The following is a 25,738-nucleotide window of genomic DNA, read 5'->3' as shown; positions in this document are numbered from 1 at the left end:
TCGGCTGGACGTCTCACCTTGGCAGTTCCTTCCGTCAGCTGAGATCTCGAAGCCGGCGTTGCACACGCAGTGGAAGCTGCCCTCGGTGTTGACGCAGCGGCCGTTGTTACAGATGCGACCGTTGGCCACACACTCATCCAGATCTGCAGAGAACGGGCTATGTGAGCGTGTGTGTGTGAGCGTGTGTGTGTGAGCTTGTGTGTGTGTGTGTGTGTGTGCGATTACCTCTGCACTCGGTTCTGGTGGCTGTGCTCTGGAATCCGGTGGGACACTTGCAGTAATAGGATCCAGGGGTGTTCACACACTCTCCGTTCACACAGGGGCTCCGCTCACACTCGTTCGCATCTAAACACACACACAACACGTGATCAAACGCTCGCCGCAGACGCTCTGCACACACGTCTGATATCAGGCGACGCACTGACCGATGCACTCGCCGCGGCCGTCCAGCCGGTAGCCCATGTTGCACTCGCAGCGGTAGCTGCCCGGCTTCGGCACACAGCGGCCGTTGATGCACAGGTTACGAAACGCGTTGCACATGTTCACCCCGGTGCCGTTCAGGAGCGGGATACCTGAGAGAAAGACATTAAAATATCAGACATTTGTCAGACTAGCCAAGTCTGATCAACCTTTCAAACCCTCAAAACAAGCAGCTCTAGAAAACCTGTTTTTTATAGTCAACTAAAGAAAAAAAATTTAATTACAAACATTAAAAAAAGGATGTAAACAGGAAGTGATGCGTGTCTTCAGTCCTGAGGTGTTTTTAGGTGTGTTTGTGTGCAGTACCAGGTCTGATGGTAGGAAGGTCAACAGATGTGGGCGGCACAGGTTTATGGTCACGTGGATCCTCGGGAAAAACTGGACCAGGATCAGGGCGAGGAACCGGAAAGGGAATGGGAATGGGAATCGGACCCAGATCTGGTCGTTCTGGATCAGGAACCGAGAAACTATACAGACAGAGTCTCTGATACTCATCTGAGAAGGGAGAGAGAGAGAGAGAGAGTATTATTCAAATCATATGCAGTTGTTACAATTACTGTATCATAATCGACTCTTTTATATTGCTTGTTTACAATACTTGTTCAGCTGTTCTAAACTGTTTAAATGTTAAAGTTACTAATGAAGCTCGGCCTCACCTGTTCCGCGGATGGGACACATCTCTGGGACGGCGGATCCGGACCAGCATCCTCTGTTCTCACAGCAGCACTGGCTCTTGGACAAGCGCTGCGGCAGCAGGTTAGCACAGCGTCCGCTCACGATGTTAGCGTAGCAGAACCCTGTCCGTGCGTCTGGAGCAGAAACACAATTCATCTATTAAACTACTTGTTTCAGAACGTTCAGAGAACATTCAAAAGTAACGTCTCCGTAACGTTTGTAAAATAATACAAAGGAATGTTCCAATAAAATTCTCATTAAAATGTCTTTAAAACATTTAAAAAACTGAATGTAGAACTTTCAGAAATAATGCTAATTAGCAAAACGTTTTTAGAACATGTTTTTACTAGCTAGGAACACATTGTCAGCTCACATTGTGTACGTGGCGACACACACACACACACACACACACACACACACTCTCGCAGTGTGACGGGGCAGTATGTGTAATGACAGAGCATCTCCAGCTGCAGGAGTAACGCGAGGCAGCGACCGGAGCGCAATGATGGAGGAGAAGAGAGGGATGTTTGGCTCAGGAAACGTTTGGAGTGGATCGAGTCATAGCACACATTCCTTCCACACAAACACAGCCAACACACATCAGCTGAAGACCACTGACCCACTTACACGCACACACACACACACACTTTTTCATGTAATTCATCCGCTTCAACTGAATGTGCTTGACTGGCCTGATGAATAACTGCACATGTTCTGCCACAGTCAGTTCACATTTAAAGCATATAAAAGAACAAATAAATGATTTTAAAAACAAAACACTACAAATGTATTAAATTATAGAAATGCAAAATTATATAATTAATTTAATCCAGTCCAAATGAAACACTTACTAAAAATAATATTAAAATATAAAAATAAAATAAATACTTGACTTTTTTTTAATAAATACATTTACTAAAAAAATAATAAAAATGAAACATCTGTTTTTAAAATAAAACTAATCAAAATAAACAATAAAATTACATGAAAAAAATGTTTAAAAAATAATTACGTATATAAATATATATATATATATATATATATATATATATATATATATATATATATATATACACACAAAAAATCATAATCATATATATTTTTTCAAAACAATCAAAACAAAACACTTAAAAATATGTTGCATGCAGCATTGATATTTATATGTGCTAAAAAATTATTCAAATATAACCTGATCACTTTTAAAAAAACACAGGGAAATATTGTGAAATGTGTGAATGTGAGTTTGCACTGGATTTGGGAGGATCTACTGCTCTCCTCTTTAAGGTTTTATGACGACTTTAAATACAATCTACAAGAAAACACGACCAGTGACAGGAGGAGAGTTTCTGATGAGACCAGGAGCTGATCACAGTGATTTAATAAATCAGGTGTGACAGTGAGAGCAGGTCAGACTCACCGATGCAGCGCGAGCCGTCCAGCGCCGTGTCGAAGCCTACTGGACACCTGCAGAAGAAGCTGCCGATGGTGTTAGAGCACTGACCTCCACCGCACAGACCCGGGACATTAGAGCACTCGTCAATGTCTGAGAGACACACACACATCAGATCAGATCATCACACTTAAACCAGCTGCTACAGTACAAACATCTGTAACACAAACATCTGCAACACAAACATCTGTAACACAAACATCTGTAACACAAACATCTGCGACACAAACATCTGCGACACAAACATCTGTAACACAAACATCTGCGACACAAACATCTGTAACACAAACATCTGTAACACAAACATCTGCAACACAAACATCTGTAACACAAACATCTGTAACACAAACATCTGCGACACAAACATCTGCGACACAAACATCTGTAACACAAACATCTGCGACACAAACATCTGTAACACAAACATCTGCGACACAAACATCCGTAACACAAACATCTGTAACACAAACATCTGCAACACAAACATCTGTGACACAAACATCTGCAACACAAACATCTGCGACACAAACATCTGTAACACAAACATCTGTAACACAAACATCTGCAACACAAACATCTGTAACACAAACATCTGTAACACAAACATCTGCGACACAAACATCTGCGACACAAACATCTGCGACACAAACATCTGTAACACAAACATCTGCGACACAAACATCTGTAACACAAACATCTGCGACACAAACATCCGTAACACAAACATCTGTAACACAAACATCTGCAACACAAACATCTGTGACACAAACATCTGCGACACAAACATCCGTAACACAAACATCTGTAACACAAACATCTGCAACACAAACATCTGCGACACAAACATCTGCGACACAAACATCCGTAACACAAACATCTGTAACACAAACATCTGCGACACAAACATCTGCGACACAAACATCTGTAACACAAACATCTGTAACACAAACATCTGCGACACAAACATCTGTAACACAAACATCTGCGACACAAACATCCGTAACACAAACATCTGTAACACAAACATCTGTAACACAAACATCTGCGACACAAACATCTGCGACACAAACATCTGCGACACAAACATCTGTAACACAAACATCTGTGACACAAACATCTGTAACACAAACATCTGCGACACAAACATCCGTAACACAAACATCTGTAACACAAACATCTGTAACACAAACATCTGCGACGCAAACATCTGTAACACAAACATCTGTAACACAAACATCTGCAACACAAACATCTGCGACGCAAACATCTGTAACACAAACATCTGCGACGCAAACATCTGTAACACAAACATCTGTAACACAAACATCTGCAACACAAACATCTGCAACACAAACATCTGTAACACAAACATCTGTAACACAAACATCTGCAACACAAACATCTGCGACACAAACATCTGTAACACACACATCTGCGACACAAACATCTGCGACACAAACATCTGTAACACAAACATCTGCGACGCAAACATCTGTAACACAAACATCTGTAACACAAACATCTGCAACACAAACATCTGTAACACAAACATCTGCGACGCAAACATCTGTAACACAAACATCTGCGACGCAAACATCTGTAACACAAACATCTGCAACACAAACATCTGTAACACAAACATCTGCAACACAAACATCTGTAACACAAACATCTGTAACACAAACATCTGCAACACAAACATCTGCGACACAAACATCTGTAACACAAACATCTGCGACGCAAACATCTGTAACACAAACATCTGCAACACAAACATCTGTAACACAAACATCTGTAACACAAACATCTGCGACACAAACATCTGTAACACAAACATCTGCGACACAAACATCCGTAACACAAACATCTGTAACACAAACATCTGTAACACAAACATCTGCAACACAAACATCTGTAACACAAACATCTGCGACGCAAACATCTGTAACACAAACATCTGCGACACAAACATCTGCAACACAAACATCTGTAACACAAACATCTGCGACGCAAACATCTGCAACACAAACATCTGTAACACAAACATCTGCGACACAAACATCTGCAACACAAACATCTGCGACACAAACATCTGTAACACAAACATCTGCGACGCAAACATCTGTAACACAAACATCTGCGACGCAAACATCTGTAACACAAACATCTGTAACACAAACATCTGTAACACAAACATCTGCGACACAAACATCTGTGACACAAACATCTGTAACACAAACATCTGCAACACAAACATCTGTAACACAAACATCTGCGACACAAACATCCGTAACACAAACATCTGCAACACAAACATCTGTAACACAAACATCTGCAACACAAACATCTGTAACACAAACATCTGCGACGCAAACATCTGCAACACAAACATCTGTAACACAAACATCTGCAACACAAACATCTGTAACACAAACATCTGCAACACAAACATCTGTAACACAAACATCTGCGACGCAAACATCTGTAACACACACATCTGCGACACAAACATCTGCGACACAAACATCTGTAACACAAACATCTGCGACGCAAACATCTGTAACACAAACATCTGCAACACAAACATCTGTAACACAAACATCTGCGACGCAAACATCTGTAACACAAACATCTGCGACGCAAACATCTGTAACACAAACATCTGCAACACAAACATCTGTAACACAAACATCTGCAACACAAACATCTGTAACACAAACATCTGTAACACAAACATCTGTAACACAAACATCTGCGACGCAAACATCTGCAACACAAACATCTGTAACACAAACATCTGCAACACAAACATCTGTAACACAAACATCTGCGACGCAAACATCTGTAACACAAACATCTGCGACGCAAACATCTGCAACACAAACATCTGTAACACAAACATCTGCAACACAAACATCTGTAACACAAACATCTGCGACACAAACATCTGTAACACAAACATCTGCGACGCAAACATCTGTAACACAAACATCTGCGACGCAAACATCTGCGACACAAACATCTGTAACACAAACATCTGTAACACAAACATCTGTGACGCAAACATCTGTAACACAAACATCTGCAACACAAACATCTGCGACACAAAAATCTGCGACACAAACATCTGCGACACAAACATCTGCGACGCAAACATCTGCGACAGAAACATCTGCGACGCAAACATCTGCAACACAAACATCTGCGACACAAACATCTGCGACACAAACATCTGCGACACACACATCTGCGACACAAACATCTGCGACACAAACATCTGCGACACAAACATCTGCGACGCAAACATCTGCGACGCAAACATCTGTAACACAAACATCTGCAACACAAACATCTGTAACACAAACATCTGCGACACAAACATCTGCGACACAAACATCTGTAACACAAACATCTGTAACACAAACATCTGTGACGCAAACATCTGTAACACAAACATCTGCAACACAAACATCTGCGACACAAACATCTGCGACACAAACATCTGCGACACAAAAATCTGCGACACAAACATCTGCGACACAAACATCTGCGACAGAAACATCTGCGACGCAAACATCTGTAACACAAACATCTGTAACACAAACATCTGCAACACAAACATCTGCGACGCAAACATCTGCGACACAAACATCTGCGACACAAACATCTGCGACGCAAACATCTGTAACACAAACATCTGTAACACAAACATCTGCGACACAAACATCTGCGACACAAACATCTGCGACACAAACATCTGCGACACAAACATCTGCGACACAAACATCTGCGACACAAACATCTGTAACACAAACATCTGCAACACAAACATCTGCGACACAAACATCTGCGACACAAACATCTGCGACACAAACATCTGTAACACAAACATCCGCGACACAAACATCTGCGACACACACATCTGCGACACAAACATCTGCGACACAAACATCTGCGACACAAACATCTGCGACGCAAACATCTGTAACACAAACATCTGTAACACAAACATCTGCAACACAAACATCTGTAACACAAACATCTGCGACGCAAACATCTGCGACGCAAACATCTGTAACACAAACATCTGCGACGCAAACATCTGCGACGCAAACATCTGCGACACAAACATCTGCAACACAAACATCTGCAACACAAACATCTGTAACACAAACATCTGCAACACAAACATCTGCAACACAAACATCTGCGACGCAAACATCTGCGACACAAACATCTGCGACACAAACATCTGCGACACAAACATCTGCGACACACACATCTGCGACACAAACATCTGCGACACAAACATCTGCGACACAAAAATCTGCGACACAAACATCTGCGACACAAACATCTGCGACAGAAACATCTGCGACACAAACATCTGCGACGCAAACATCTGCAACACAAACATCTGCAACACAAACATCTGTGACACAAACATCTGTGACACAAACATCTGCGACACAAACATCTGCAACACAAACATCTGTAACACAAACATCTGCAACACAAACATCTGCAACACAAACATCTGCGACACAAACATCTGTAACACAAACATCTGCGACGCAAACATCTGCGACACAAACATCTGCAACACAAACATCTGCAACACAAACATCTGCGACGCAAACATCTGCGACGCAAACATCTGCGACGCAAACATCTGTAACACAAACATCTGCGACGCAAACATCTGCGACACAAACATCTGTAACACAAACATCTGCAACACAAACATCTGTAACACAAACATCTGCAACACAAACATCTGTAACACAAACATCTGCGACGCAAACATCTGCGACGCAAACATCTGCGACGCAAACATCTGCGACACAAACATCTGCGACACAAACATCTGCGACACAAACATCTGCGACACAAACATCTGCGACAAACATCTGCGACACAAAAATCTGCGACACAAACATCTGCGACACAAACATCTGCGACAGAAACATCTGCGACGCAAACATCTGTAACGCAAACATCTGCGTCACAAACATCTGCGACACAAACATCTGCGACACAAACATCTGCGACACAAACATCTGTAACACACACATCTGCGACACAAACATCTGCGACACAAACATCTGCGACACAAACATCTGCGACACAAACATCTGCGACGCAAACATCTGCGACACAAACATCTGTAACACAAACATCTGTAACACAAACATCTGCAACACAAACATCTGCGACACAAACATCTGCGACAAACATCTGCGACAAACATCTGTAACACAAACATCTGTAACACAAACATCTGCGACGCAAACATCTGCGACGCAAACATCTGCGACGCAAACATCTGTGACACAAACATCTGTAACACAAACATCTGCAACACAAACATCTGCAACACAAACATCTGCGACACAAACATCTGCGACACAAACATCTGTAACACAAACATCTGCAACGCAAACATCTGCGACGCAAACATCTGCGACGCAAACATCTGCGACACACACATCTGCGACACACACATCTGCGACACAAACATCTGCGACACAAACATCTGCGACACAAACATCTGCGACACAAACATCTGCGACACAAAAATCTGCGACACAAACATCTGCGACACAAACATCTGCGACAGAAACATCTGCGACACAAACATCTGCGACGCAAACATCTGTAACACAAACATCTGCGACACAAACATCTGCGACACAAACATCTGCGACACAAACATCTGCGACGCAAACATCTGCGACGCAAACATCTGCGACGCAAACATCTGCGACACAAACATCTGCGACACAAACATCTGCGACACAAACATCTGCGACGCAAACATCTGCGACGCAAACATCTGCGACGCAAACATCTGCGACGCAAACATCTGTAACACACACATCTGCGACACAAACATCTGCGACACAAACATCTGTGACACAAACATCTGCGACGCAAACATCTGTAACACAAACATCTGCGACACAAACATCTGTAACACAAACATCTGTAACACAAACATCTGCGACACAAACATCTGCGACACAAACATCTGCGACACAAACATCTGCGACACACACATCTGCGACACAAACATCTGCGACACAAACATCTGTGACACAAACATCTGCGACACAAACATCTGCGACACAAACATCTGTGACAAACATCTGCAACACAAACATCTGCGACACATACATCTGTAACACAAACATCTGCGACACAAACATCTGCGACACAAACATCTGTGACACAAACATCTGTAACACACACATCTGCGACACAAACATCTGCGACACAAACATCTGCGACACAAACATCTGCGACACAAAAATCTGCGACACAAAAATCTGTGACAAACATCTGCGACACAAACATCTGCGACACAAACATCTGCGACACAAACATCTGTGACACAAACATCTGCGACACAAACATCTGCGACACAAACATCTGTGACACAAACATCTGTAACACAAACATCTGTGACACAAACATCTGCGACACAAACATCTGCGACACAAACATCTGCGACACAAACATCTGCGACTCATACATCTGTGACACAAACATCTGTGACACAAACATCTGTGACACAAACATCTGCGACTCATACATCTGCGACACAAACATCTGTGACACAAACATCTGTAACACAAACATCTGTGACACAAACATCTGCGACACAAACATCTGCGACACAAACATCTGCGACACAAACATCTGCGACACAAACATCTGTGACACAAACATCTGCGACTCATACATCTGCGACACAAACATCTGTGACACAAACATCTGTAACACAAACATCTGTGACACAAACATCTGCGACACAAACATCTGCGACACAAACATCTGCGACTCATACATCTGTGACACAAACATCTGTGACAGAAACATCTGCGACACAAACATCTGTGACACAAACATCTGCGACACAAACATCTGTGACACAAACATCTGCGACACAAACATCTGCGACACAAACATCTGCGACTCATACATCTGTAACACAAACATCTGCAACACAAACATCTGCGACACAAACATCTGCGACACAAACATCTGCGACACAAACATCTGCGACTCATACATCTGTGACACAAACATCTGTGACACAAACATCTGTGACACAAACATCTGCGACACAAACATCTGTGACACAAACATCTGCGACACAAACATCTGCGACACAAACATCTGCGACTCATACATCTGCAACACAAACATCTGCAACACAAACATCTGCGACACAAACATCTGCAACACAAACATCTGCGACACAAACATCTGCGACACAAACATCTGCGACACAAACATCTGCGACACAAACATCTGCGACTCATACATCTGTGACACAAACATCTGTGACACAAACATCTGTGACACAAACATCTGCGACACAAACATCTGCGACACAAACATCTGTGACACAAACATCTGTAACACAAACATCTGTGACACAAACATCTGCGACACAAACATCTGCGACACAAACATCTGCGACACAAACATCTGTAACACAAACATCTGCGACTCATACATCTGTGACACAAACATCTGTGACACAAACATCTGTGACACAAACATCTGCGACACAAACATCTGCGACACAAACATCTGTGACACAAACATCTGTAACACAAACATCTGTGACACAAACATCTGCGACACAAACATCTGCGACACAAACATCTGTGACACAAACATCTGTAACACAAACATCTGTGACACAAACATCTGTAACACAAACATCTGTAACACAAACATCTGCGACACAAACATCTGCGACACAAACATCTGCGACACAAACATCTGCGACACAAACATCTGTAACACAAACATCTGCGACACAAACATCTGCAACACAAACATCTGTGACACAAACATCTGCGACTCATACATCTGTGACACAAGAACTTGTGTCATTTTTAGAAAAAAATGCAGAAATTAAATGACACAAAAAGGTTGTTTTTCGAGAAAATCTTGAACCTTGAAAAAACAGCAGAAATTAAGTATTGAGAAAAAATATATTTAATTAAGAGAAAAAAAGTTTATAGAAAAAAAATTACATTTAGAAAAAAAAGTCGTGTTTAGAGAATAAACTCATAAAATTTCAAGAAAAAAAGGCTAAATTAAATTACAAGAAAAAAGTCATTGTGTTTCGAGAAGTAAATTTTTTCAACTCAAAGCTCAGATTCGGTCTCTAAAGAGAGCAATGGATCGTCATCTACTCAGCCCTGCTGCTGCGGGACGCCGTGTGTGAAGGGCTTTTACTGTGTGATGTGTATTATTGAGCAGATGAACATCAGATTTACTGTCAGACGACTGACCACAGCATCTCTACACTGAAATACGACTTGACTAATAATGGACAGCAGTCTGAGTTTGGCTCTCGCTCGGGTGCTTTCCAGAGCTCTGGGACGTTATTCCTGGGAGCGGGGTGGATATAGATCTCACACACACACACACACACTCCAGAACAGAAACAACCCGTCTGATTGAACAAGAGTAAAACTAAACCTCTCGTGTTCTGCTGTAAACACAGCGAAGCAGCCAGACTCCCTCCGTCTCTGAGAGTGTGTCCTATAAACACGTCTGAAAGCGTCGTCTCTGAGATAATGACAGAAGATTCAGACTCGCTGTCTAAACAAACTCATGCTAATGGCACTGTGTAGGTGACATCAGACGTCCATTTACATATACTACATCAGTAAACTAGCAAATTAATGATTGTGATTTAGATGATGCTTTAGATAGAGTTTGTGTGTGTGTGTGCGTGAGAGAGAGAGAGTGTATGAGAGTGAGTGTGTGTGTCATTACCTTCACATTTCTGTGTGATTTCGTTGAACTTGTGTCCAGCAGGGCATTTGCACTCAAATGAGCCCACGGTATTCACACAGTTTCCCCCCTGACAGAGTCCAGGAATGGCCTGGCACTCGTCCACATCTGCACACACACACACACACACACACACAGAGAGAGAGAGGAAATGCTTTAACAACACAACACAACAGATGCACTCGAATCAGTGTGTATAATTCAAAACAGAACAACACGAGGAGGAAACATCAGAGCTCTGCCTGAGAACAGAGCGAAGAGTTCAGACATAAACAAATCATAATCTTCAGATTGTGCTCTATTTCTGTATGACTAATTAAATGAAAGTTAATCAGCGTCTTTGATCATGTGACTTTCTGTAAAGACGTGCACAGATGTTCTTCTTCAGTTGTATAAATCATACTGTTTTACCCACACCAGAGCAAATACAATATATATATATATCTGTTTTCTGTGTGAATCTGTGTTAAAGTGTAATGTATTTCTGTGATGCTCCGCTGTATTTTCAGCATCATTCCTCCAGTCTTCAGTGTCACATGATCGTCAGAAATCAGAATAATATGATGATTTACTGCTCAAGAAACATTTCTGATTATTGAACACAGTTGTGCTGCTCAATATTTTTGTGGAAACTGATACATTTTATTTTTCAGGATTCACAGATGAACAGAAAGTTCAGAAGAACAGCATTTATTGGAAATAGAAATCTACTGTAACATTATAAATGTCTTTACTGTCACTGTTGATTAATTTAATGTAGTCTTGATGAATAAAAGTGTTTAGTTCTTTAAATCTTTTGAACAGTAATAGTGCAGTCAGACGTGTTGATCACATCAGTCTAGTGTAGGTTAACACACACACACACACACACACACTGACAGGCAGGTGAGAGACACACAGACAGTGAGGAGTAGAGAGAGAGTAAATAAGGAAGAAATATTAAGGGACAAGATAAAAACCTGATTGATTTGAGGAGAAGTGTGAGACTGAACAGAGAGAGAGAGAGGAGCCCACGCTCACGCTCCCAGAGAGACTCAGACAGCCAGACGATAGAAGAATTCACCCAGCTGGAGGAATTACAGTCACACACACACACACACACACACACACACACCAGAGCCGGTCGGTGACAATACAGGAGATCCTCATCATGACCTGCAGCACATCTGACCATCTTCAGCTCAGATCAACAGGTGCATCACTGAGCGAGTCACTTACAGTCAGAGAGTGTGTGTGTGTGTGTGTGTGTGTGTGGAATCGTCTGGCTCTCTGAGGCGTGCATCTATGTGTTCTGACAGTGTGTCCTTGTTTGCATGACTGCGAGCATTCCTCCATTAGAACCAAAACCAGTCTGAGTTAATTAGAGCGGACTGTCCGTCCGTCCATCTGCGTGTGTGTGTGTGTGTGTGTGTGTCTCACCCTGGCAGGCCCCGGAGCGGTGGTTGGGAATGAAGCCGCGGCGGCAGGGATGTGGTTGTGCTGGACACTGCTCACACGGATGACCCCAGGCCCGTCCCACCGTCGCACAGCACAGCGTCTTAGTGCAGACGATTCCCGTCAGCTGACCCTGACACATCTGGTTACTGACCGACGCGAAACACGGCCCCGTCCTGTAATCTGGACACACACAGAACATGATTAACTCGCTAATGCACGACACACACTTTCACTCTCAGCTGACACAGAACCAGATGAACCAGCATCGCTCACATCGCAGCTTTAATCATGTTCTCAACACATCAGCAGGGAAACTTTTATACATCATTCATGGAATGTTTTTATGAAAGCTTTTTTAGTGTTATTTTAGTTTTTTTTAGGGATACTTTACCCAAAAATGAAAATTAGCCCATGATTTACTGTTCCTCAGGCCATCCTAGGTGTATCCCTTTCATCACTCACAGAACAAAACTGATACAATGTAAGGTTTCTTAAACATTCATTACAAAATGTTTTTAAAACATTGAAATAACCTAATGGGAACAATATATTTGCATTAGCTGGCATAATACAACATTTCAAAAGCATTCAAATGTGATTATTCTAAGCACCAATTATAATATTCCAACAAAACTGATATACTAACTAGTGAAGATGCTGTTTTGTATAAAGGGTTAAAACTAAATATTATTATTAATGATTTTAAACTATGAATAGTTTGTTTATACTTATACTAGCAGTGAACGGGTTAACGAAGAATGAATGATGACATGAGAACGATCAGAGTCTCACAGCGCTGATGTTCTTACAGTGTTGATCAACTCACTGCTGCTTCATCTGAACACTGGGAACACCCTGTGTGTGTGTGTGTGTGTGTGTGTGTGTGTGTGCGTGTGTGTGTGTGTGTGATGTCATGTGTGTGTTTGTCTGAAGGGGACACTCCCTGCACCGCTCAACATCTGGGAGCAATAAAACTCACACTCACACATACAAATACACACACACACACACACACACACACACACAAAATCATACATATACACACACACACTCTCTCTCTCTCACACACACACACACACTCTTTCTCACTCTCTCTCTCTCTCACACACACTCACAAACACTCACACACTCACACACACACACACACACACACACAATCACATACACTCGCACTCATGCACACACACTAGCACACACTCGCACACACACTCACACACACACACCCACACCGTGTTGGGGAAAGTTACTTTTAAAACTAAAGCATTACAATACTGCGTTATTACCTAAAAAAGTAACTAATTACGCTACTTAGATACTTCTTATTGAAAGTAATGTGTTACGTTACTTTTGCATTACTATTTAAACCTGGGGTAGGCTTGCTTGTTTATAATATAAAAAGTTATATTTTTGGGAAACGTAAAAGCCATTTCACACCAAAAGCCTCAGATTGAAGGAAATGTAAATTCACGTCTGTGCAATAGAAGAAAGAAGAAGAAAGTTCAACACTCTTCAGCAATAAAAATGTACAATTTAAAAATTTAGATTAGTTTATCTTCTGTATTTTTTTGCTTATTAGTTTGGGTGAACTGGATCAAAGGTCAGAGCAAATAGTTTCACACTTTGAGTCATCATAATCTGAATTCCTTTTAAATGTTTTTATTGATTTTGATGAAAACTAAATCCGAGTGAATGAGTGAGATTAATTAATTCATGGTCACATTTATTCTAGAATGAAAAAAATCTTACTCCTGATTTCTCTCAACACCGGGACAGAAGAGCTTTCAATAAATAAATGGGGAAAAAGTAACAGGTGTTACTTATTTGAAAAATAAATTGTAATTAAAAAGTAATGCAAAAAGTAATGCATTACTTTACTAGTTACTTTAAAAAAGTAATCTGATTACATTACTCGTGTTACTTGTAATGAGTTACCCCTAACACTGCACACACACACTCTCACTCTCACACACAGACGCACACTCAAACACACAAACACACTCACACACACACACACACACACACACTCTCACTCTCACTCTCTCTCACACACACACACACACACACAAACACACACACTCTCACTCTCTCTCTCACACACACACACACACACACACACAGGTCACATTAGCAGAGCTTGATTCATTATGGAATTCATAATCTCCTGCAGTTCATCAGCTGAATAAAATCTCTAGGAATGTCTGTGTTCACTGCGCTCTCTGTGCACCTCATTCCTGCACAAATCCAATCTAACAATCAATTACAAAATGTGACTTCATCTGAGTGTGAATCTCACACACACTTGACACCATTATCTCCCAGTGTTTTAGTGCAACAGTTGACTGACAGGTGAGCAGGCAGAGCTTCACATGGGTTTCTGAACATGTTGTTTTTAATGTGATTCTCTACACCTGTGTTTCCTCGCTGGACACCTGAGCAAATGTGAGGAGAACTGACTTTATACTTGATCTGATGAAGGACAGCAGCCATCTGTATCATAAGTGTTCCCTTTCGAGGGAACTTCGAACTGCGTCCTCTAGGGGTCGCTTTGGGGAACACCTCGCCGTGACCTGTGTTTGAAGCATACATTGAAAAAACACCAACTTGTTGGCCGGCGACAGCCTCCGACGTCACTACCGGCGCGACTATTAACAAGCACCAGGAGAACACGTCATTATCTTCTTCTTCTTCACTGACTGCTCTGTTTGAAGCGTGCATCTGAAAGAACCGGTAAGGGCGATCTTTCTCTGTTTATCATGGTTACAACTAGCAAGCGTTTAGACGATGTGTGCATCCGTGTCGGCGTTATTTGACACCCGATGACAATCTTTGCGTCATTTGTTTGGGTGAAGAGCACTCTAGCGATGTCTTAGAGGAGGCAATCTGCGTGCATCGTGAGCGTTTTTTCAATGGAAAAAGCTCCGCTCTCGTTCGTCTATCTTCTGAAAGAAAAGGGAAAAAAAGGCAGCCATCTGCTTCCCGCGGTTCAGGACCTGTCTGCGCTGAGGCGTGGAAGAGAATGAGCTCGTGAGAATACAGGTGGATCTGTCTGAATGGTTTAAAGAGGGACTTTCCCTTTCGAGTAAAAAAAAAAAAAGGGCGGCGGATGAGAGAGAGCCTCGGGAGGATGATGTTATATCTTTAACACTTTCTGAGGTTAGTGCTCTGCTGGGTTTTTACCCAGGAAAAGCAGGAGATATTTGAGGATGGTGAAAAAGCTGAGGACGAGCCTTCTCAATTCTCCTGCCCTGCGTATGTAGAGCTGTTGGAGGTTATTGAGCAAAAATTACCTTTTGACCAGAACCCTCCAGCTCAGGTGAGCCTTTCATTTCTGCATGATCTCCATACAGAGATTAAAAAGAAATGAAAGATGCTGTTTTCTTTTCGCATCCATCGGTTTCGGCATGAAAGGAATCTGCCGACATCGAGGTGATGCGCGAAACCGCGGCTATGAGGCTTCAGAAAATCATCTCGCTTAAATGGCAAGGCATATGCAGTAGCAGGACAGGCTGTGGCTTTATTACACACAATGCTGGAGCTTCAAGCATATCAGACTGATCTGCTAAGAGACCTGGATAGAGGCCGGGGCCTTTTTCTGATCAGGTAGCGGAGCTGTGCCGCACCACGGATCTCTCTCCGTGCTTCCAAGCAGGCCGCCTCCGCCATGGGCGAGACTATGGCTGCCGTGGTGGCAGCGGAGAGACATCTGTGGATGAACCTGCCAGACATTGGGAGGAAAGAAAATGCTTTCTGCTCGATGCTCAGGTTTCGCCTGCTGAAATTTTCAGTATTTCCGTTGAGACGGCGATTTGAGAAGTTCAGGGAGACGAAGGCGCGCTTTGCTGCTTTCAGATCCTTCATTCCACGAAAGTCCAGGTCTGAGCCTTGAACAACATAGGTGTCCTGGCATGTCTCGATCTGAGGATCAAAGATGGGCACAGAAGGCTAGTGTCGCAACTCGCGCTCCTCCTCCAACTGCGGCAGGGGTTAGAGGAATCGTGGGTCACGAGGAGGTAAGCAGAACCTAAGGGGTATGATCTAGACGAGGCAGCGTTCTCACCCGAATCAGAGTGATACTGAGGTATCTACTCGTTCCCTTTGGGGATTTTTAACCCTCTGGAGTCTAAGAGGTTATCAGAAGAAAATAGCCTAAAAACGCGTATATGCATTAATCGACTTCAGAGGGTTAACTTCTGCTTTTATCCTCCCCTTCCTAATTCCCCTGTAACCACCAGCTCTCCACCTGATCGAGGTTAGGTGGAAACCTCTCGCATAACAGTCTCCTCTGCTGGACCTATAATGTTTTTATGGTTCTATGTTCATAGCAAACACCTGACTGATGGTCCAGACTAAAAGGAGGTGCCCCTTGAGCGGGGCTCCAGTGCAGGAGGGTGGGTGAGTATGTAATCCTCTCTGTATATACTTATGTGTATTACATTGCTGGTGGTTACGTGTCTACTAATAAACTCTGTGAGTTTCCTTTGCAGTGCTCAGTTACAGTGTGTACTGAACACTCACCAGCACCAGCCATCCGGTTTCATGTTCCGGTATCAGGTGACTGAGATCAGAGATTTCTGAGGCAGCCTCCTTGATCATCAGGCCTGGCACAGCACTGCAGGGAATTTCATGGATGTCCAGCCAGGTCACCCCGAGGGGTCTCCTGGCCGCTTAGGGGTGCTGTCACATCTAGCAGGAAGTGGAGGGGGCAGTTACAGAAGTCTTCTTGTATATGCTGCCTCAGGTGATGCTCCCCTTGACCGAGGTTTGTCTGCGATGCTTAGGAACCTTTAAGTACACACGCTAAGCTTTGTGTACTTTCTCAAAACCACATGGTGGTCAGTGTGCACGTGAACACTTTTTGCGCACTTTCTAAGAAATCCACAAGTGGTAAGTTTGCTCTCAAGATTCTGCAAACTTTCTGAAATCTTGTACGATAAGGGTTACGTGCTCCGCTTCATTCCCTTTCTTGAGATGATTAGACCTTGGTTCCTTGAGCTCCATTCAGCCAGTGTATATTTGTTTATACACCTCAAGCATCGCTTCCCTCAACATGATGGGCTATTTGGGTGATTCTCGTGGTAATTTAGCAGTGCTCCCCTTTTTCCAAAAAAGGGTCGCCTATGAGCGCGCTACTCTGAGCTCGGAGTTCTCCTCTCGTATGAGACTGAGTTCTCTGTTTTTTCCCCAGATCGCTCCAGTATTGTTTCCACAGATCGTGTTGATGACTCTCAATCATACTGTTTTGAGATGCACCATTCCATCTATGAGCTGCTCTATCAGAGTGCCACGAGAGCCCCTCCTTAGAACAGTATTTGAAAATCCATGCTATGGTAAGTGTGCACGTGAAGTCTTTGCACACTTTCTGAAATCCACACTGTGGTAAGTTCACACGCTAGTATTCTGGTATTCTGCGTTCTTTCTAAAATCCTATATGGTGAGGGCTTCATGCGGGGCTGCTTCGTGCCTTTTCCTGAGTTGGTAAAAGCCCCGTTCATCTTGGGCGCCACTCCACCACTGTATCCTCAGATACCTGTCTAAACAGGGTGTTGCTACTAGGATCTGTTGAGACAGCTCTTTTAGCAAGCTTATGCGTAAGCTAGCGGTAGCCCCTGTGTGACAGGTAGAAATGCTAGGTTCTTAGCTGTATCCCTTTAAAGGAATCTTTCCTGATTCCAAGCCTTCAGCTCTACCCTGGGCCGAGGCCCTAACAATTAAGTTGGGTATGTAGCTTAGGCCTTTTGGCCATAAGGGGTACTGTCACAGACAGCCGTCTAAACATCCTCCCATGGAAATGGCAGAGTTGGTACTTAGTGCTTGCCATGATTCTGGCCTGCACTCCCCTCAGCATGGCGGCGTGGGTATACTGTTCCCCAAAGCGACCCCTAGAGGACGCAGTTCGAAGTTCCCTCGAAAGGGAACTGTCTCAGGTTACGTATGTAACCATAGTTCCCTGAGTAGGGAACGAGACACTGCATCCTCAAGCTCCCTGCCACGCTTCGGACGCAAGCTTCAGACGAAGAAGATAGTGATGTGCTCTCCCGGTGCTTATTTAAAGTCGCGCCGGTAGTGAAGCGGAGGCTTTTGCCGGCCAATAAGTTGGTGTTTTTTCAATGTATGCTTCAGACACGGGTCACGACGAGGTGTTCCCCAAAGAGGACGCGGTGTCTCGTTCCCTACTCAGGGAACTATGGTTACATACGTAACCTGAGACAGTTTTCACAGCACTTTGGCCTTATTTATACTCAAGGGTGACCCAGAATGCAACACACACTTGTCTTTGGGTGAACGTTCGAGCGGATAAACACACCCAACCCCTCTGATGTGATCGAGTCTTCTGCTTCAGCGCTGAGGATGAGGATGTGTCATAAAGGGATGTTTCCACTCGCCATTTCAACATAAATATGATTTCCATCAAGACGAGCAGCAAACAAACACAGAACGCTCTGTCCTCTTTACATAAACACTGAACCCTAGCACATCTGCAGCTAATAACATCTACAGAACATCAGAGTCCAGAAACCAGAACACACACACACACACAGAAACACACACACAAACTCAAATATACACACACACACTCACAGACACACACACACACACTTACACTCACAGACACACACATACAAACACACTCACACTCACAGACACACACACACACACACACACACACACACACACACTCACAGACACACACACACACACACACACTCACAGAAACACACACACACACGCAGCTATCGACCGGATTCTAAGAGGAAACCTTCAGGTCCTTCAGAAGCACACACTGCAGTCAGAGGAGTTCTTACTGATGTGTGTCTGTGATGTTTAATAGATCTCACCTCTCTCACACTGAGCTCCAGTGAAGCCGTAGTTACACAGACAGCGGTTCGGAGCGACACACCGGCCTCCGTTCAGACAGCCCGACTCACACACAGCTACAGGAGACAGAGACACGGTTACGGTCAGCAGTGTGTGTGGATCTCTGTGTGTGTGTGTGTGTGTGTGAGTGTGTGTGTGTGAGTGTGTGTGTGTGTGTGTGTGTCTTACGCTGGCCGCAGTGAGCTCCACTGAATCCCTTCTGACACAGACACTGGTCCTCCGCACACGTCCCACCGTTCATGCAGCGGATGTTACAGTTCTGGACTGAACACAAACATCAGACGCGTTATTTACACTGTTGCTTTAAATATAACAAAGAATCTAAATGTTCTTGATATTTACACATGAGAGGTTACAGTGCAATAAAAACTGAACTCAGAGTTTACCTCCATTTCTGGAAGAGGAAACACACATTGAAATTGAATGTGTTTTACAGAATGTAAAAATCATTTTTATAAATATTGGAACTTTTTTGGTGCAAAAAGCCTCAAGAAATAGTATGAAAATCTGAAAATACATTTCATGATCCTTTTAATATCAAGGCAATTACAGACCAACACAAAGTAAAGTAAAATACATAAAAATTATTATTATTGTGTGCATGAATCATTGTTCCTGTTGTAAACGCCTACAAAGGGAGGCTTGAGCTCACATCTGGGAACAAATAGGTCCCCAAAATACTGCACACACACACACACACACACACACACACACACACACTCACACACACACGAGTGTCTCCTCCCCGTGGAGGGATCCAGTGAGGATCTGGGACTGTTGACTGTGGACAGACTCCAAATCACACACACCCATCCAGACACAGCTAATATTCACAATATTTATTATTCACAATCACGGCAGTAAAACAACCGCAAGAATCTGAGACGATCGGGACACTAAACCATTATTTTCAACACCCTAACCAGACGACCAACTCTCAGCATGTTTGTGTTCAGATGCCAAACCGTATTCGGTCAAACTCTTGCAAGATTTGCAGTAGGCCGGGTCGTTATTTGTCCATTTTGAGATTACTGACCGACACCAGTGCATAATCCTGCTCCAAAATCATGCACAGTGTTTGATTTAAAATAGTCTTATGAAAACAAATTATGGAAATGTTTATTAAATGTATGCAAAATATTTGTTAATATTTATATTCACTATCATTAAGGCAAGTTTACTTATAAAGAACATTTGATACACAATGGTAATTCAAAGTGCTATACATAAAAGAAAAGTCATAAAGAAAATATTTTGATAATGAATGCATCATAAGTATAAAAATTGTCATAAAAAGAAGACATTAAAATGCATGCATCATAAGTATATATATATATATATATATATATATAAAACATTTTAAAAAATGCATGCATCATAAGTATAAAAACAGTCATAAAAAACATTAAAATAAATGCATAGTAAGTATAAATATAGTCATAAAAAGAAGTCATATTAAAAATGCATGCATCATATCTATATATATATAAAAACAAATTTAAAAATGCATGCATCGTAAGTATAAAAATTGTAATAAACAAAACATTTCAAAACAATGATAAAGTATAATAAAGTTTAAGCTTTTTAATGCTTGTATTAAATGCAAAATGAAACTGAAAAAATGTACAAATTAATTTAAGTAAATGAAATGAATAGATGAAATAATGTGACGTATATATCTGTCCCTCTGACCCTCCATCATCAGTGGACAGACGGACACACACCTGCATGGAGAGGAGAGACAGACACTGAGTTACCTGACTTGGATCCGCAGGTGGGAGCGATCTGACCGCTCGGACAGGTGCACATGTTAGGTCTGGAGCAGAAGCCGTCTCCGCAGGGGCTCCGACAAATAGCTGAGGATTGAAAAAACAATGATCGACCGTCACAGATGTTCTGAACGTTCTACACATCCCTTCCCTCGTTGTTTTCTGTTATATACAACATCCATCCCACAAAATCAAAGTCTGTGGATTCAGCTCCAGATCTTTCCATGAGACAGACTTCCAGTTCATCCAGGCATATGCCAGCTGTCTTATTCAGGAAATATCGGATTAATCGGATTAATGCGATTACACATATAACTGGAATGTGTCCGAACCCGTAATGTTCTTGTTAAGTGCGGTCAGTGAGAGGTCAGGAGGTCAGAGATCCATTAGCGCGCCTGTAAACAACATTGAGGACTTACGGACGATGCACTGGTTTCCTCCGGTCAAGGTCTTCCATCCGGGACAGCAGTACGCATGATGACGGGATCCACACACATTCGGCCTGCGGGAAGAGTTCGGCAAAACTTAACCGAGCAAGGGCTCGAGTCCAAACTCTCCACACATGGATGAGGTTTTCTGAAGCTGTAAATACTAGAGTATGTTGTACAAGAAAACACTATTTCAGTGCTTCTCCATCTGTGTTACACGTCATTATCTATCTATAAAATCGTTCATATCTACCTAAATATCTCTCTTACAGATTGCATGGCTATAAAAACTTCAACTCTTAATTTCTCTTTATATTTACAGCTTTTTAAACTAGATTTTAAGTAAAAAAATACATGAAAGAACTTGTAATGTAATTGCTATTTAGTTTAATTTCTTGCATTTCCTTTTTTTTTTATTGTTTATTGGGCAACACTTTACATTAGGGTTACCTCACGTTAACATGAACTAAACATTATTAATCTTAGTTAATGTTAAGCTAACGTTGTGCTTGTTAACATTAGTTAATGCACTGTGAATTAACAATGAACAAAGATGAATAAATTCTGTAATAAATGTATTTTTTCTTAATGTTAGTTCATTCATCTACTAATGTAAGCTAATTATTAACGTTTATTGCTGTTTCTGCAATGCAACAAAATAATAAAAAACTGAATAAAAACGTTTTCTTCACATTTCTGAACTGAATTGCAAGAAAAAAGTCTGAATGATGATATAACCCCGTTGTGAGAAAAAAGTCAGAAATGTGAGATATAGGTCATGATTATCTTTTTATTGTTTATTCTGTTGCATAAACAAAATAATTGCACGATTTAAACTAAAAAAAGTCTAAAATATGAGATTTAACATTATTGTGAGAAAAAGTAATGATTCTCTTTTGTATTGTTTATTCTGTGGCAGAAGAAAAGAATCTGATTTAAACTGAATTATGGGGGTAAAGAAATCAGATTGTTTCTTCTGTGATTGACTGTTCATTGCTTTGTTAGGATCATCTCTAAACCTTGAAAACAGCACACTCTCTCATTACCGGAGCCCGGAGCCCGGGTCCCGGTGGGACGGTTTTACCGTGGTGTTTCGAGTGAATGTGTGGTTCTTCAGTGGTGCAGAGAGTCGTTACCCCTTCAGCACGTCCTGTCCGCCGCGTCGCTTCGCTCGGCTCGCTCTCGGCTGCTCCACGGCTCTGTCTGCGTCTGCGTCTGCGTCTGCGCCCAGCGTCTGCGCCGATACACACAGCGACACGAGCACGAGCAGCCGCCTCATTCTGCGCGCGCTCCCGCTGCACGACCAACAGCTCGCATTAATAGCAAAACTGACAAAAACACCAACTCGCAGAACAAGAGAGCAGCGCTGTGCGCGTCTGTGGAAAGCAAAGGAGAGCAGGACAGCAGAGAACCCTCAGGAGCGGAGGATGAAGCAAAACTGGGAAAGAAAGTTTCTGTACCTCCAGCAGATGATGAAGAAGATGAAGAAGAGGTCTCCTCCAGTAAGTGTGCACTGACGCAGACTCTAAAGTGCCTGGTAAAAGTTGTCAGAATGAGAAAAAGAGCTTAAGGCGGCTCAGAGGTGCAACCCAAAGCGCAGCGGATGCGTTACTGTAGCAGCGCTCATTCCGCTGCGCCTCTCAAATCTCATCCAAAACACTCGCTCGCCTCTGATCTCGCGAGAACCTGCGGGAACTGAGCCGAGCGCCGAAATCAGCCCGAGATTATTAGATTCTAGACGCTTTTATAGAAAAGTAAAATGAAGAACATTAATCCGTATGTGGAGCTTATAACATATTCAAGATACGCACAGATGTCACTATAACTTTAAGAGGAAATAAGTATAAATGCCACTGATATAATACTATGGTACTGTCACAGCACCTTAAAAGGAAGGCTTTGTGGTAAATTAATTGCATCGGGAAAACTTGCTTTTTTTTTTCAACTTTCGCTTGCTGACAGACTCTGGCTCGGGAGCGCGCCTCATACTTCACCAGCAGCATCATCTCTTGTCCGCGTTCCCGGTCACGTTTGGCGCGGGCGCGCGCTCGCTGGCAGCACCTTCACTAGTGTAATGAGAACACGAACAATGCACAATGAGAGAGAGGGGGCTCATGGGAGACAATTTATGACTTTTACCCTCCAGACATTCTGCACAATACACAATTCAAACCACGCGCTGGAGAAGCATGTGCTCTCACTTACAAAAGCAGACTTTTTGGATTTCATGGTATTTTCTGAAGTACCATGTGAACACTGTTGGTGGTAACAAGTTACAAGTAACGTGAGTTACATAATCAGATTACTTTTTTCCAAGTAAGTAATAAAGTAACACATTACTTTTAACTATACAAGATGAGTTACTTTTTCAAACAAGTAATGCAAGTTACTTTGTTTCTCATGTATTGACTGGCAGCTGTCATGTCCTCATGCTGGGATTAATCAGGAGTGAGTTCAGATGCGTTGTGTGAAGTGTGAACGTGATGATACTGTAGTTCTAGACTAAATGTCTACATGCATTTATTCATCTCACTGCACAAAAACAGATTCAGTATTCCTCAAATTCATAAAAATAATCAAATGCAAACTCGGAATATGAAGCAAACATGCAATAATTTAATATCTTAAGTACTAGCAATATACTTTATGTATTTAATCCCATTTTATTAACCAATGTCTGTCTGATGAACCAATTCAGCCATTCTAATAGCCTATGCAAAAATGACTTTAGATAAAATAATTTATTTCACATTTGGGGTGATAAGGCTTTTACGTTTGCCTAAAACAGAACTTTTTATATTAAAAACAAAGAAGCAAGCCCTGCTCAGATTTAAAAAGTAATCCAAAAGAAATGTAATGCATTACAAGGTAACTAAGTAGCGTAATTAGTCACTTTTATGGGGAGAAATGAAATATAATGCATTACTTTTAAAAGCAAGTTTGAAAAGCACTGGTACATGGCATCTAATAATATCATGTTACTGCATCACTGCATTGATGTAGCAGTGGTTTAATAAGGGTAAGACGTTGGTTACTGAATGTATAATGAGCTGTTGCATCCTGATGGGTGTTTGCGTCTGCGGTCAGAGGAGTGACCCGTCTGCATCTCAACCCAACAGAGTCCGGTCTGAGACTGATGCAGAGGAACACGGTGGGTGGAGAAACTCCTCTCGCTGGACCACACTGAAGCTCATGTGCTTTCAGAAGCAATCATCTGTAAAGAATGCAGATTGAAGTCAACTTGAAACAAACACCATTTGCTTTCTCAAGACATGCTTTTGATCTCATCGGTGTGTTCTAAACAAATGTTTTTCTGCATAATCTTTCATCGAAATGCAATCACTCGCTCATCCTCTCCAGATGACGGTCGTTACACTATACACACTTCATTTGACACTAGCGTTGAGAGCGCTGCATTCTAATGTTTGAGCTGCAGAAATGTGTACTTTGTGTTTATTAGTACTTGTTATGTTTAATTTTTGGAGGTGTCACCACAAATAAAAAAAAATCCTTGCTGTTTCCAATTCAATTCTGCATGCTCAAAAGAGGGTTATTACTGTTAACTAAAACTACAAATAAAACTATTAAAAAAATGTGTTCAATAATATAAATAAAATAAATGCTACCTAAAAAGTCATATATATATATAAAAAAAGCACATAATAACAAAATAATTTTTTTTAAGTATCTAGGTTAATAGTAACTGAAAATATTAATTCAAACTCTAATAGTATAAAAAATAATTCTGTGGCTTTACTTATCAACCACCTTCATTCAGAGACACTTTCACCAGTTCATCA

General features: G+C 42.0%; 1 protein-coding gene across 3 annotated transcripts in view; it reads right to left on the bottom strand.

Annotated features, from left to right (window-relative positions):
* LOC127934339 (fibrillin-1) overlaps nucleotides 1-23,568 on the bottom strand; it is a 58,755-nt gene extending 35,187 nt beyond the window's left edge. For all 3 annotated transcript variants that reach the window (XM_052531647.1, XM_052531648.1, XM_052531649.1), the window contains exons 1-14: nucleotides 23,399-23,568; nucleotides 23,075-23,233; nucleotides 21,930-22,012; nucleotides 21,499-21,597; nucleotides 19,910-20,005; nucleotides 19,702-19,797; nucleotides 12,848-13,045; nucleotides 11,411-11,536; nucleotides 2,573-2,698; nucleotides 1,137-1,289; nucleotides 787-975; nucleotides 426-572; nucleotides 226-345; nucleotides 18-143 (exon numbers count right to left, since the gene is read on the bottom strand). In XM_052531647.1, coding sequence (XP_052387607.1) covers nucleotides 18-143; nucleotides 226-345; nucleotides 426-572; nucleotides 787-975; nucleotides 1,137-1,289; nucleotides 2,573-2,698; nucleotides 11,411-11,536; nucleotides 12,848-13,045; nucleotides 19,702-19,797; nucleotides 19,910-20,005; nucleotides 21,499-21,597; nucleotides 21,930-22,012; nucleotides 23,075-23,217 — 1,702 coding nt within the window. In that variant the 5' untranslated portion in view covers nucleotides 23,218-23,233; nucleotides 23,399-23,568. The remainder of the gene's footprint in view (nucleotides 1-17; nucleotides 144-225; nucleotides 346-425; nucleotides 573-786; nucleotides 976-1,136; nucleotides 1,290-2,572; nucleotides 2,699-11,410; nucleotides 11,537-12,847; nucleotides 13,046-19,701; nucleotides 19,798-19,909; nucleotides 20,006-21,498; nucleotides 21,598-21,929; nucleotides 22,013-23,074; nucleotides 23,234-23,398) is intronic.
* Between the last annotated feature and the right edge of the window lie 2,170 nt (nucleotides 23,569-25,738).

Source organism: Carassius gibelio, chromosome A18 (genome assembly GCF_023724105.1).
Source record: "Carassius gibelio isolate Cgi1373 ecotype wild population from Czech Republic chromosome A18, carGib1.2-hapl.c, whole genome shotgun sequence".
NCBI lineage: Eukaryota > Metazoa > Chordata > Actinopteri > Cypriniformes > Cyprinidae > Carassius > Carassius gibelio.
Note: the sequence above shows the minus strand (reverse complement) of the source record. Positions and strands in the feature narration are given on the sequence as shown.